This window comes from Tenrec ecaudatus, chromosome 1 (assembly GCF_050624435.1).
Source record: "Tenrec ecaudatus isolate mTenEca1 chromosome 1, mTenEca1.hap1, whole genome shotgun sequence".
Taxonomy (NCBI): Eukaryota; Metazoa; Chordata; class Mammalia; order Afrosoricida; family Tenrecidae; genus Tenrec; species Tenrec ecaudatus.
In genome coordinates, this window is record NC_134530.1 from 141,317,921 (window position 1) to 141,332,930 (window position 15,010).

The window sequence follows — 15,010 nt, forward strand, 5'->3', positions numbered from 1 at the left end:
TTGAATATAATGAGAATTGCACTTGCATGCATAAAGCAATTATTATAAATTAGTTTGCTAGGGAAACACAATTCAACCATCTGTTGGCATCTCACAGTCTGTGCCTTAATTCATTTGAAGATGGTGCATTATTTAGATATAGTGGATTTCCGTTATAAGGTGTTTCAAGATGGCGAACTTCCATATTTAACCTGGTTCATATGAATGGAAGAGCTTTGAATGGAATTTTCCACCCCTGTAGGCTTTTTTTTTTCTGTCCTTCTGAGTTGTTCAAGAGAGAGTTCCTTCAGGGGACTTTGAATATGAACACACTAACTAAGCAGATCCACTTTGTTAGCACCTGCACTGCAATTAAGAGTGTCTGTGGAGCTTGGATCTTCCTCCTAAATGAAGCCAAGGTGCCCGTTCAACTCACCAGCAGCCACTTCCACTCCTTGCTGTGCAGGCTTCCTTCGAAGTTAACCAAAAGTCCTGTTCAATAGTAATTTTCATTTTCGCTTAGAATTAGTGCCATGTTATTTTGCTCCATGGCCTGTTAACTCACCCTCAGCTATTTTATATGTGCATTTTAAATTGTGCGTTTTACCACAGAGCTTTTAGTTTAAAAGCAGCGTATAATATTCGCCTTTGGGACAAATTCTCTTCTCTTACCGCGAGTAACTGCAAATGCAGATGCAATGGCTATACAAGGAGGCAAGGAAACTGAAAACTCTCATGAAAGGAAAATTTGCTCCTTTGGTTTTATTTTTGAATGTTTCTTCCCTTTCTTTCCAGAGAACCAAGTTATCTTTATCACTAAATACAACTAAACAAAAGAGGATGAATTCTTAGAATATAATGAGCCAACCCCAAAGATAGGCTCATGCCAACAGTGCCGGGTTTCACACCAGCTAACAAAAGCTAAGAAATACACAAAGAATTTAGAGATGCTAGAGTCTCTGCCAGAGACAAAAGGCAGGCAAGTAGTTTTCATTTCTTTGTCATTGTAAAGAAAAGCGCTCAGTTCCCACATTGTTCTCCTGGAAGATTTTCCAGAACCTTGATACTGGAGACATATGTAAATCTAGCCACTCGCTGTCAGTTTAGTCAAGATGGAAATCACAGTTATTGACACAAAAACCTGTCATTCATCATGCTCACATCCGTCTTGGTTAAGCAAGGGTTAAATCCCTCCCCTTGGAATTCTCCCCAGTGTGAAGGCTATCAGTGGTCTGCTGAATCTAGGAAAAGACGCACGGGGAACTTTCTCCGCATTTTACCACTTTGGTTTATATGGCGTCTCACCTCCAAAAATGTCAGCCTATTATAGATTTGGTAATGCTTTGATTCTGGGGCAATAACTCTTGCTCTTATTCTTTTAAAAAGGGTGTCGGTGCCGGAAGAGGAGGACTGCTGGGAAACGGTCACCGGCTATCGCCTCTCCTCCTTCTGCTCCAGAGACGCGTGATCTCAGTGCACCCGAACTTCCCTCCTGAGCTGTGACCATCGAGGGTCACGTAGGGCTGTCGGCTATACCACAGAAGACCCATCGCGTGGCTACATTCGTATCTGCTACCGGACACCTTTTACAACCACCGCGCCGGACTTGAATCCCATAGACATGCTTGAGGCCACACCGGAAGCTGCAAGTTGTTAATACCTACCACCAAAGTATGGTAGGCTTCCACCGACGTCCTCGATTTTCCGGAACGTGCGCGATATTTTAACACCCCTCCCCCCTCCACCACCACCATCATTGTGCTCGGTGTGTGGCTTGAAGTCTAGGACACACACTCTCTTTCTTTCGAATATACAGACCTACTCACCTATAGACATATATGTATACGTACATCTAAAAGGGACCCAGGTCGTAGGAAGGCAAACGGCTCTAGCTACCAGGACGACTGCAAAGGATTTAGAGATGTATTTGTCAAGATTCCTGTCAATCCACGCCCTCTGGGTTACGGTGTCGTCGGTGATGCAGCCCTTCCCGCTGGTGTGGGGACATTACGACGTGTGTAAGACTCAGATTTACACAGACGAAGGGAAAGTTTGGGATTACATGGCCTGTCAGCCGGAATCCATGGACATGACCAAGTATCTGAAAGTGAAATTGGACCCTCCGGATATTACCTGTGGAGACCCTCCTGAGACATTCTGTGCAATGGTGAGGCAACCCTTTTGAATAGAGTCTTTCATATTAAAGGGGGGCAAGTTGAATGTACATGCAAGTGTGGTGAGGGTGAAGCCTCAATTCACGCAATGAGCTGCATCTTCAGGTTGCAGATCTCTATGCCCAGGCACGCTGCATGCTCAGCGCAGGCTGGCAGTACTTGGAATTACAATGTGCCCAGAGGGATGGACGCACCGGGACTTACTTTCTGCTGGTCCGCAAACCAAAGGTTTACCCTAGCAGGTGCACTGTAATCCAACTGAAGGTTAAGCTTCAGAGTGGAGACTGAGAGTACTCCTTAGGGCATATGTGTGGTGTTACAGATACAACCCGTTGGGAAGAGCTGTGAGGTGTTCTGCATACAACCATGGAAGGCCAGCCCGATGTCAGGGCTAGCCTAGATCTCCTGGTTTTCCCCCTCTGGAGACTGTTAGGACTGAGTGGGGGGCCAGTGCAAAGAGAAGCAGGGAACAGAGGAACCAACAGTTTGCAAGAGGCTTTTTTAGAAAAGCCTTCATTTGCCAGCTCATGCAGTTTACATTTTTTAAAAAAGAATGTTTCAAGGGTACTCGTTTGGGTATGTATGGGTATTTAAAATACAGACATTGAAATGCTGCCACCTTTTTGCTGAAAACAAATGATTGGGGCATATCCAATCCGGTACTATCATTTGCATGAGAGTAGTGACAGCATTCATGGTTCTCTTCGTGCATGTACTGAGTGGAAACACGACATCGGACTGGTGAGTCACTGGGGGAACAGCTCAAACTACATCCAAACTGTCAGTGAGGAGCACGGCGATTCCAATGAGGTGCCGGAAGAGGCGGAGCCGTGTGCATTTGGTTTGTGGCATCGTTCTTTATTGAAGGTGGTCTTTATTTCATTCAAGAACGGTGACCCCATTTTTCTTCACCTACAGACATAATTGTATGGCAGATTTTAATAGTTTTCTTACCTGACTTTATTATCTTGAACCTGGCCTGGCATTTCCAGGATAGTGGAACTATTAATCAAAGTAGCATCTGTTCACACAGTCCCCGGTGAGTGAAATTAGCATAAGATGTTCTTAGACCTAGTCTTATAGGGAAGGTTTTGTAACAGGAAACAGTTTTGAGCAATAAAGAGTGTGTTCACCTAAAAGCTAAGGGCTTGCCATTTTTCAGACGTGCCTTTGGGGACTGGTTTGAGTGATGGTCTAAACCTGATTTTGTGGAGAGTGGGGAAAAGCGCGTGGCTATTAGGTGTCACTATGACTAAGGGCAGGGAAAGCCGAGCTATTTCAAAGAGCGGACCGGTCTCTCTGGGAAACAGGTATGTGCTTTGTAAAGCAGCGGCACTTCAGCGATTTCCAGAGAAGGAGCTTATGCACACACATTCTACATGCCCGTTGCCGGTGAGCGGCTGCATCTGCAGCGCTGTTATAAATCTGCAGAAGAGCAGATGCAGCCTTTACCACACGCCTTTCGGAATTCCTCAGAAAAAGGTTAACCTTAGTGCCTCATTGTGACTCCGGGGTGAAATTGCCTACGGGGGATAGGCTGTATAATTTCCCATGACTTAGAGCCGAGGAGGAGTTGTGGGGTCAGCACTTGGTGGCTACAGAACACTCCAGCACGATGACGGGTCTGCGTGACACTTGTAGCAATGTGACTCTTCTGCGTAAAGTAGTAAAGGTCCTCTTTTCAGGAGGCCATTTCCACGGGCATGGGCCCCGCCTGCTGGGCTCTCCAAGTGTGATTTCCATGCGCAGTTCCCCTGTGCTCAGCCTCCAGCAGGAGAATGCTGGCTCAGCACTGCTCCGTCCAGCATATTGACAGGGTTTACCTGGAGTCTGCACCATTCTCCAGGCTCCCCTCGGAGTGGCACGGAGCCTCTCGGGCAGGCTGCCCTTCTGGGTGGCAGGCCTGAGGTCCTTAAGGAGGCCCGCTTGTCCCACATTAATGGCTAGGTGTTCGAGAGCAGAAGAGGGAAAAGACTGACTATGCCTCAGCTTCCTGACGTGCAGAAGCATGTCACCTTGCCGTGTTTGCATGAAGCCCTGAGGATCATCACCATTTGGAAGACTGCGTCTTAGTCTGATTCAGGTTGCCGGGCGCTTCCGTGTCTCGGAACCGGTCACTGAGCTGCCACCCTTTCCAGGGGATCCTGCACGGCTTGTGCGACGATGACCTATCACTGTTTAATTTGTACTCCTTAATAGGCACTTGATTGGCAGAACTGATTTAATATTCTGTCCTTCAAATGCCCACGTCGGGGCTATCTGTGTTTGTATCCTCTGCCGAGCCAGTCATAATGACCTCATGTAGCAGCACAGTTGTGGGTTTCCATTGAAGCCATTAGCATCCGGGTTTCTGACACCAGGCTGTACAGCTGTCTCCAAATGCTGTCCCATCAGGCCTCTTTAGGTGCTGCTCAGCCCAAGGCCTCATGGGAATCCATAAAGTCACTTGTGTTATGACTTATCCCCTCGCCCCTCCGTGACACTGGCGTCAAACCCAGCTCCCTCAGAGTCGTTAGGGCCCATTACATCAGGGTGGCTGCCAAATGGGCACCCTCACCACTTCGCCCCATATGTAAATGTTTGCTGCTACATGGTTGCAGTCATCCTCTGCTCGGATAGTGACACCCTGATTAGCGGGGATGATAGCGATTTTGAGCAGCAAGCAGACATGTGGTCAGAGCCATGCCCTGTAATTCCCACAGCCATTTGATTTAATGCGCAGTCGGAGGCCATTGGCGATGCCTCCGCAGCCTGTTTTGCTACTTTCTGCACTCGCGCCCATCCCTGCAGGCCAGTGGCTCTCCGGGAACACTACTGCCTTCCACGCAGAGCGACACTGTGGAGACGAGGGGCACATGCGCACGGTCATAGATGCCACTTACTCATAGATCTCTGCTTATTAACCTGCTCGCCCTGGTTCATAAATCTTTAATGTCAAGTGATTTTAAAAGGTCCTGTATTAATTGTGCCAACATTATAAACAGTTGTCTGGGAACACGCTGCCATTTGCATTTGTGGCAGTGGAATGAGGAAATACACACACACACATGCATACTTTCTGATATGTGTGCAGCCGTGTATGAATTCCATGTACTCAGAGGTGTGCATCTCCTTTTTCATTTACTGCGATTCCTTAAATTGTTCGACGGCCAACAAGGAGACCTGTTTTGTGAAAAAGACCCGTCAGAAGGGCAGATTGGGAATGACATTTTTTCCCCCCAATGCTGGGTGAGCATGGTAGCCTAGGTCGCATCCTTCATTCATCCCCGTGAAAACCTCCAGGTAGCACAGCTTTGTCAGAAAACACAGATCACCTGGTGCCTGCAATTTGTTACGATTTGCAGGAAGCGCAGCTCGGAGCCTCTGAACCTCGGCATACAGCTGAAGTGACAACACAAAGCTATGCTTGTTCTTTGTGTTTAGACAAAGTTGGCTGTCATGCCGCCACACAACACCCTAGTGGCTTAAAAATGGCAAAATTATCTGCAGTCATCTTCGGGCTGCAGCTCATTTTGTGGTATGTTCAACAGAGGCTTTGAAGAGAAGCCTGCAGACGGAAGAAGTCATGTGCGTCTGAACAATTTGTGGAGCTGAAGTGCTGATGACGGTAGAAATGGGAGCCCTTGAGTGTGCTGCGATGGATTTCAGAGCCAATCAAAACTGAATTAGGAAACAAAGATTATTAAAAAGTCTTCTGTGCATGTAATTTTGGCATAATATTATGAGGTGGACATTAAATGTTTCCCTCGGAGACTTTCGGCATCATTAATGCAGCATGCCTTTAATTACAAGTAGACTCATATTGCTAAAAACATGGAGAAAATAAAGGGCTCTGTAGTGTAGTTAGCAATACCCTCATTATGTTTACTGAAATAATTAAAAGAAAGGGTGTAATTTTTCTAAATAAAATGTCAGAATCTGAAATGAAAATGGATTTTCTTTAGGCAATGTACTAATGTGTGCCTGCGCTGCTGATAGGCATTCATTCAAGTACTGTAACAGGTCTATTAATGATCATTCCATATTGTGTTATTTCTAGATCGACTTCTATTAAGGGAGTGAAAAAAAACCCACAGCACTGTAATTATTGTGAATACTGTGAGTTAGAACACATTTCACTTTGTTCAAACGGAATTTGCAAAAGGAACATGTGGAAGGCATTGGGGGGTTGGATTTTAGAGGACACCCAGGGGAAGAGCGGGGCTTGAGGCCGAGCCTCGGCGCTGTCCACCCCTAACATTTCTGCTCCCACTTGTACTCACGTGGCCATCTGGTGGCTATCAGGTGGTCTTTAAGAAGTTAATTTTTATAATAAATTCAGTTACGTTTTCAAAGACTAAGAATGAATGTCTGTTTTCCCCAAACTGGAAATGACATTGATGGATATAGGAATTGAAGTTGTAAAAATCCTTTGCATTCACATGAGCCATAATTCAATGGATGAAGAAAGTTTTAATAACAGTGACATCTTTCATTTGCACTGATTTATCTCTTAATTATGCCAGAATGGAATTAAAAAGCAAAACCCCAAAAAAACAAATACCTCCTTCAGTTCCATCATTAATACTTTATTGTTGTTAGTTCATTATTTAGACTTATTTCTTAGAAAAATTTGATTCGTGTTGGTAATGAATTAAGTTCCAAGGAGAAGTGTCTTTTTGACCATCTCTTCTTATTACATATTGCATCAAACCTAAGATCCTTCACCTGAATTCTAAACCTGGGCACATACAGCCTTATTTCCGACTATTTTCCCTAAGGATCATATGGCACTTCTGTGAGGGTTAAGGTTGGCAATCTTATTTGCAGGAGTTTACTGGGCTTGGGTCGGTGTTTCCTTGGCATAATATGTGTGGTTGATGAGGAAGGACAGGGAAGGGATCTAATGAAGGCTATGGTGGGGCTAACCATGCCTGAAATTCCCTTGTGCCCATGTTTCCAGTGTTGTCTATGTACACAAGTGTCCCTCTGTGCTGGATAGGTACATTCAGTTACTGTACGATACAATATACGCCAGGTGAAGTGCCTAGAGCATACAGTGCAGGCAGAGTGTGGTCTTGGCGGTGAGAAACATATTTACGTACACTATTGTCACTGTCTCTAAAGGAGGTACAAACAACATTGAGCATAATTATACAAATTACTGTAGACTTTGGGGGCTGGGAAAACAGAGAAGGAGAACCAGCATTCAGAATTCAAAACAAAATGTTTTGCTACATGTCAGAGGGCCACGTGGACAAGGTGAATACTCTCTGGTAGCCATGTTTGGAATCTCTGGGTTCCACAAATGGTTAACACCCTTGACTGCTAACCAAAAGTTTCCAGGTGCTACCCCACAGAGGTGCCTGGGAAGAAAGGCCTGGTGATCCATACCCCAAAGTCAGCCACTGATAACCCTCTGGACCACATTTCACTCTGATATATTTGGGGTTAACGTGGCTTGGAGTTAAGTCGATGCCAATGGGTTTGGCTTTTGGTTTAGTCACGTGCTTGCTATTACACAGTCCCTGCAAAGGAAAGAAGACAGGCAGGCTACTGGAGTAGAGGTACAGTTTTAACGGACAACCTAGACACCTGGTGGAAGGTGGAATGACAAAATGAAAGAGCAACGAGCCGCAGAACCTGATGAGTAAGAACACACAGAGGCATGCAGTTCATTTTCTCAAGAGGCACGCATTGAATGTATTTCTTTTTAATTATCGTAATTTTATTGTTTATTCATATCTGTACAGTCTCTTTTCTACTACTTGTCTACTTAAACCAGAAATTTAAAAAATACACAGCTTCTACTTGGACCATAAAACAAAAAGCGATGTTTCAATTGTTCAGTTCTAAAGCATGACTATGTTTTCTTCCAAAGAGAAGATCTTGTGTCAGAGACTTTCTCAGACCGTTCCTTTCCTGGGTGCTATACGTCTTTTACGGTGGATTTTGGGGGTAGAAAACCGTTCTTTTAGGGTGAGCACCTCTTCATCTGAGTGTCACCTTCTCTGTCTTTCCTCCTGAGATACGACCTGGGGAAAGCTGCCACTTACCCAAAGCCACACATCCTTTTTCAATGACTTAGAATCAGTCCTTTTGGAAGCAGCTACACGCAGGAGCATATTTGTGCTGGTAGAAATCTGTGTTGGTTTTTAAGCCACCAAGCCAATGGGCAAACTGATTTTTTTATGTGCCACTTTTCGATTTCGGAATTTCTTTTCTTACAAAGGGGAAATGAGGAAAGTTGTCCCACCAGCATCATATTGGCAATGATCGTACTGAGCTTGGCAGGTTGATTCCCATAGTGTGTTCCATGAAAACGGAAGATGTGCGCTGAGGAAGAAAACAGAAGTAGTTCTCAATCTTTGACCTCCTTTGAAACGGACGTCTAAACTATTAAATGAAGAATTGAGCTGGATATTGCTCCAATCCAGAGAAAGAACCTTTTGTTCCAGAGAGGTGATGTCCACAGAGAGATCCAGGAAGCACGTTGCCACCAGATCTTGTTTTAATGATTTTTCACCATCACATGCACCCCCCCCACACACACACACATGCACACACATTCTTTCATGGGAAGGAGAAAAAGAAGGACATTAAAAGGTACGTTCTCAAGCAACCTCCAAACATGAACTAATAACTAGCCTCGTGGTTTAGCAATACTCTCATGGCTCCTCTATGTTGGTCTGTGCAAGGGAAGTGCTTATACATCGGTCCCATATGAGGGGAGAAGCGAGTGACACATGTGGGAAGACTGTTCTGGAAATTGGGTTCTGCTCTCAGAGGAAGATAATTTTTGTGTCTACACCGTTTCTACAGGACATGTAGGTGTGCTGTAGACAACTGTAACATCTAGCACTCACGGGGAGAGAAGATTTGAGGATGACGCTAGATGTTAGCAGGGGTCCTCAGTCTGTTATGAAAGTGACATGGGAAATGTATGGACTTCTTTTAAGGTGGAGTGAGATCATTTCTATTACAGACCACTGGCAAGCTTCCTCGGGTGAGAGAGCACCCAGGCCCACGGGTCAGCATGCGTGGGAAGGGGAAGGTGCAGAAGGCTTCCTGAAAAGGAGCAGAGGGCCCATCTGTTCACCTGAGGCTCGTGGAGCCCGGGCTACCTCTGTGTGAGTTTACTTCAAACTAGGACGCATTGTGCTCTCAGTGTAGGTTTACACAACTGTTTAGGGTTCCATTTGTCTGCACAAATTGTTCAGTTCCGTTGGGTACATTTTTCACAGCGTGTGACATTTTTATTATTTTGGCCTTGGTTTCCCCCTTCCCCGTGTGGGTTCTGATTTCAAAGGGGGCATCTTCTCACCGGTAGGACTGTGTGGCTCAGAAGAGTTAAGCCCTAACGGACCCAGCCGTGCCTCACACCACGGGAGGCACAGGGTCCTACGCTTTGCTTCCGGAACGAAAGCTCTACTTATTAAAAACAGCAGTTGCAGCTGATAGCTATGCAGAATTGCACGTCACCTTGCTAGCATTTGGTTTGTGCTCCCTCACGCGCTCCTCAATCCCACCACGATCCCTCTGGAACAGGCAAAGTCGCTGAGGCACGACGTTAAGTGGCTTTTCCAAATAAGCAGTGGGAATGTATAAACCCGGGCAGTCCGATCACCATGTCCCTCTCTTGAACTCTTCTATAAATCTTGGCCTGATTTAAATCTTAGTGAAAGCCTTTATTTAAAAAATCATATTTTTGATTTGGATTATGAGCTGTAAAGCTGTGTTTCTGTTATTTAGAAAGTTTTCTTTTTTTAAAAAATCTGGAGTAGCCTCCGAAAATTGGATTCTGTAAACAGAGAGCATGGGATGTTGGAAATACACATTATGTGATGAGTGTCTTCATTCAGGGATAAGAAAACCAATCAACAGTGTTTGTTTCTATTCTTGCTTTCTTTTCCATTAACGTGTTCATATAAATGGAAATAAGCCGCTAGAAATCAAAGAGAGCGGAGTACATATTGTACTCAACATCTAACACCAGAATAATAAGTCAGCAACTGTTGGCTAGTTAACAAAATCATATTCTTGTGGGTGAGGTGTTGAGAAAAGTAGTTAGTGTCAATAGCAACTGCTGCCACATAGCCATGCTATCTCCGCGTGGCTGTCTAGTAGGCATTTTAAATTTAGCCTCCTTATGATAGATCACCCCCACCCCCAAATCAATTCTGCCTTTAGTCTCTCCCACATCTGTAGATGGCAACTTCTGACTGTTTAGTCACTCAGCACAACCTATCTAGGAATTATCTCTAATTAATTTAGATCTCTCACTACACACATAAGCAAGTCCTGTTAGCAAAGCCTTTACAAGACACCCTGAATCTGCCCCCTTCTCACCCTTTTCACTGCCAACATCCCAGCCCAAACTAACTTCGTGTCTTGGCTAAACACCTGCAGCATCTTTGAACTACTCGCTCTCCTTCCAATCTTGCTCTTTTATTATCAAATTTATACGTAGGCACAAGAGTCGATGTTAAATAACCTAAGCCAGCCAGCCCACTTCTTTGCTAAATTTCTTCCAAGTAGAAATTTAGAATTCAGAATTAAATCCACAGGGCCAGGGCTGCCTGAAAGCCCCAGTGGAACCAGGCCCCTGCGTTCTTCTCAGGCATCCCTTTGATGAGCCTGCCGGGCACAGTCCTCTCTGGCCACGCCTTTTTGGTGGTCATCACCTAACTTCCCTTTGCTCTGAGCTGGATTCTCAGTATGCTCCTATGACCCTGCCTTTTAGTCGGGGCCTTTCCCGTAGACCATCTTTTCCAAGGGGCTTATCTGAGTACCCCATATCAAATAGATATTTTCGATGGTCCCTGGCCCCAGTGGCGCTATGCGTTAGGCAAGGTTGGAAGTTGCAAATCCCCAGGTGCTCTCCAGAAGGAAGATGACGCCGTGCACGCCCGTGAAGATTTACAGCCACAGAATCCCCATACAGAGGCAGTAAGATCAGAGTTCACTAGAAGGCAGTGGGGATATTATGCTACCCATCTCCTGATTTCTCTCCTCTGTCTTTTCCCCCTAAGAGACAGATTTCTAAGGGGGGAATTAATGACTTTGTCTTATGTCTACGTGTTAGAGAGTTGAGTGGCCACTAGGATTTTCTTTGGCATTGCTACTGGCTGGATCAGGTGAGAAGTCAGGTGTAAGCTGTTTGGGCCACACCCGAACCAACCCAGCCCCCTGCCTTCAAGTCAGTTGGAACATACAGCAGCCCCTTTATATGGTTTTCAGGGCTTGTCTCGCTATGCGAGCAGACAGATTCACCTTTCTGCTACGGTGGAACCAGTGGCTTTGAACCTTGGACCTTGGGGTTAGCAGCCCGTCTATTATTTCCCATGGTTTTGTTGTTGTTAATTTTGGTCAAGTAGATCCCCTGCACGATCAATTCTGTGTGTTCAGAGTAGAATTACTCCCAAGGGATTTCACGGCTGTGACCTTCTGGGAGCAGATCACCCACCGAGGTGGATTTGAACCTATGATCTTTCTGTTGGTCGTGAGTGCTTAGCTATTCAGGAGTTCTATTGTCTTTAGGGCTTGATAAATATTTGTTGTATGAATGAACTGCTCAAGCAGATATGCTAATCTGTTTATAGCACTCTTGTCAAAGACTAATTATTTTTCTAACACATACAACACTTCTGGGGTATACAGGCTATGTCGGGGTCATTAAGCTTGCAGCTATCATAACTTTTTTGAAAAAAATGAAAAAATTCTAAATACATACACAACATGATAAACACACGGACAACACCATTTAGAAGGACCATTACCAGGTACCACTGTATCATTTTCCTTAGTGCTTGGAGAAAAAGAAATGCATTATGAAATTGACATATTTATCCCCATCCCTTGACCTTGCTTCCCTTTCACCATCTCATAAGTCAGGATTTCAGACTCTTTAATGGGAAACATGCCTGTTCATAAACAAGGTATGGCTTTGTTAGGGGGCTTTTAAAAACATATTACCACCCCAAACTAATTACTTTGTAAGAGCAAAATGTTATTGAATGTTGGTTTAAAAATTATGCACATTAATGGGTGTGAGCTAGCTCATTCGTTTTATTTTTACCTTCTAGCTCATCCATCTTAAAATACTGGATAGTATTCCCTTGTACTTTTTAATCCCCAACTATTCAGCCTTAAGGAACTTCATTACAATTTATTTTTGCAACAATATACTATCCTACAGGGAACGTTCGTTTTGTTCCTACATCCAGGAGTCAATGTGCTGGATGATAGGGAATGGGCCGTTTTGAATTCTTCCCACCAGACTATGAAGCTTCTCCTTTAAAGCTTTTCTCTCTCTACGGACAGGCTTTCCATTAAAAACTCTGACAATACCAAACTTACTGCCATTGAGTGGTTTTGATTCATATTGACTCTATACGACAGGGTGCACTTGCCTCAGTGGGTTTCTGAGATTGTACTGCTTTCCAGGCATAGAAAGCCCCTCTTTCCTTTGCAGAGCAGGCTCGTGGTTAGGACTGTTCACTGACCTTGGGGCTTCCCATCCAACGTGAAACCACTGTGCCACCAGGCTCCTTCGTGTCCTAAGTAATAAAATCTATTTACCTAATGATGCTTCGCGTATTGCCTGAGTTGTCAGGACACTCGGGGATCTAGTCTATGATTTATCAGAGGAAGCATACTTAGTTGATGACTTTTGAGAAAGCTGGAACTACGAGGGCATTCACCTCTCACCTGTGTTTAAACGAATTACAGTGTATCACTTAAAAGTTATTTGAACGTCACTAACAAAGCTTCGTTGTGCTAGCTTGATAGAAAGCAGCATGGTCTTTTGAGGGAGAAACATAGCGCTAAACCACAATAAGCAGCCTTCTCTGCTTTGAGAAGATCACCGATAGGGGGACAGCACATTTGAAGAATGGCCCCTGGTACCTGGGCTCCTGAAGTGACAGCTGTGCCCTGACCGGTACAGTTATTTTTGAAAACAACAACAACAATAACAACAACAAAGAGTTTTCAAAGTTATTTGTAATGGTTAGCATTATACAGCCCCCTCTAACCCCCAGTTCAGTGTCTTCATTACAGGACTGTAATAAAAGCCTTGTAGTGCTTCCCCCGGAAGTCTCCTTGCTTACTTCGCAAGATGATATATAAATATTGCCTCATCCATCACCGGAGTGACTTGTCTCCTAGATGAAAACCTGGGGGTGATGTGTAACTGTAATAAATTTGGACAGCAAGGGCAGGCTTCCATTTCCAATTAAAACCACAGCCAAGAAGTTTCCATCTAGACTGAGTGTGGGGGTAGATGAATATACAGTGTGTGTGTCTGTGCGGAGTTTGGGGGAAAGAGAAGGCTATTTTCTAGGCAACTACACAGCTCACACCTCTTTATGGCCCCCTAAGAAAGGACCCATCGCTCCTTCTTGTCAGGGAGTTTCCAGTACCTCGGACAGTTAGAACAATGTCTTCCAAAGTGTAGCTGGCTCAGTGGAGAAAGTGCATGCCTTTCAGAAGATATTGTAGACCCAGTCAGAGCTGCTGCCCCTTTGGAGAAAGCAGGGAAGGTTTTCTGGATGTCTGGCTGCTGTGGCTGCAGGTCAGTTGAATGAGCAGCTGAGTCGTGTTGGTGTGTATTTTTGTGAGATTGGCTAGATGATGGGGGATATAAATGTACCTCCCAAAATAATAGTCTTCTTTAAAAAAAAGCTCCTTTATATTTACACAACTCATCTTTACAGATTGCCTACTCGTGGATAGGCCAAGGTTTTTGGCACATTTTTAATGCAGTTTCTGTGGTAAAATTAGGTGCCTTGGCTGATATTCAGACCAGCTTATACTCGACTATATAGGTGAAATAAGAAATCTGACGGACACTGTATCAACAAGTCATCTGCAACAGTTCTTTTTTCAGTGTAGTGGCCTCACAAATCAACCTTTGGTAACCCCTCTCCTACCCCCCACCCTCCTGAAAGCTTGAAGGCTCAACTTTACTTTGCCACGTAGTTAAGACCTGACTGGATTGTGGTTTCCGCCTCATTGTTCTGAGGAAGGCCGGCCGGCTTGTGCAAGAATTAGAAGCAAGTTCCGTCCTTACAGCTGTCTGTACGTCTACATTGTTATACAGAAGTCAGGACCGTTAGGTACAGTTTTATCTACTGGCATTGGTTCAATACTGTGGGCTACACACAAATGAGAGTGTCACAGCCCAGGGGCTTCCTGTAATAAGGCAGTGGCGTGCTTAGCACAGTGCCTCCTGTCTAGCAGGTCCTCCTTCAATACTAAGTGCCTGTAGGCATTGTAATGATAATATCCATTGCTAAAAAGCAGAAGTCGTTCTGATTCCTCATCTGCTGCTTTAAAGAGCTGCATGGATGTTTTCCCTTCCGTTTCCCTTTCCACGGACGTTCTGGCCTTCCCTGATGTCACGAATAGGAGCTAATAACTAACTCATAGAAGGTTCTGGCTCCAAGCCAAGTATTTAAAACTGAAATGATTTCACCACCCTGGTCTTAAAGTAAATGAACTGTATTCTAAATAACACAATATTAAAACGATCTTGCTTGGATGCAGTGGCATTTGCACTGAGATCACAATGGCTCAGTGCTTTCGCACGGGAACTAGACAGGCCTAAAAACAGCCCCCTGACTTCTGAGAACAACAACAATGTTACAAAACGCATTTGAAAATAAGTTCAACCGAATTTCACTTTATTCATAGCATATCGGAAGGTCTCCACATGATGGCTTTCACTGAAGGCTTAGCAAACAATAAAAGAAATTGCTCCAAGTGGGGCAGGGATGAGGAGCTTGCAATGCTGGTTTGTAAATCAATTCTTCTGCGTCCCATATTATCATCTTTCTCAAAGGCATCCCTAGGCTCTCCCTGGCTCATTCTTGACC

General features: G+C 44.6%; 1 protein-coding gene across 1 annotated transcript in view; it reads left to right on the forward strand.

Moving 5' to 3' along the window:
• Positions 1-1,427: 1,427 nt before the first annotated feature.
• Positions 1,428-15,010, forward strand: part of NTNG1 (netrin G1) — a 407,388-nt gene continuing 393,805 nt past the window's right edge. The window contains exon 1 of the mRNA XM_075540266.1: positions 1,428-2,146. Within this exon, the coding sequence (XP_075396381.1) occupies positions 1,901-2,146 (246 nt within the window). The 5' untranslated portion in view covers positions 1,428-1,900. The remainder of the gene's footprint in view (positions 2,147-15,010) is intronic.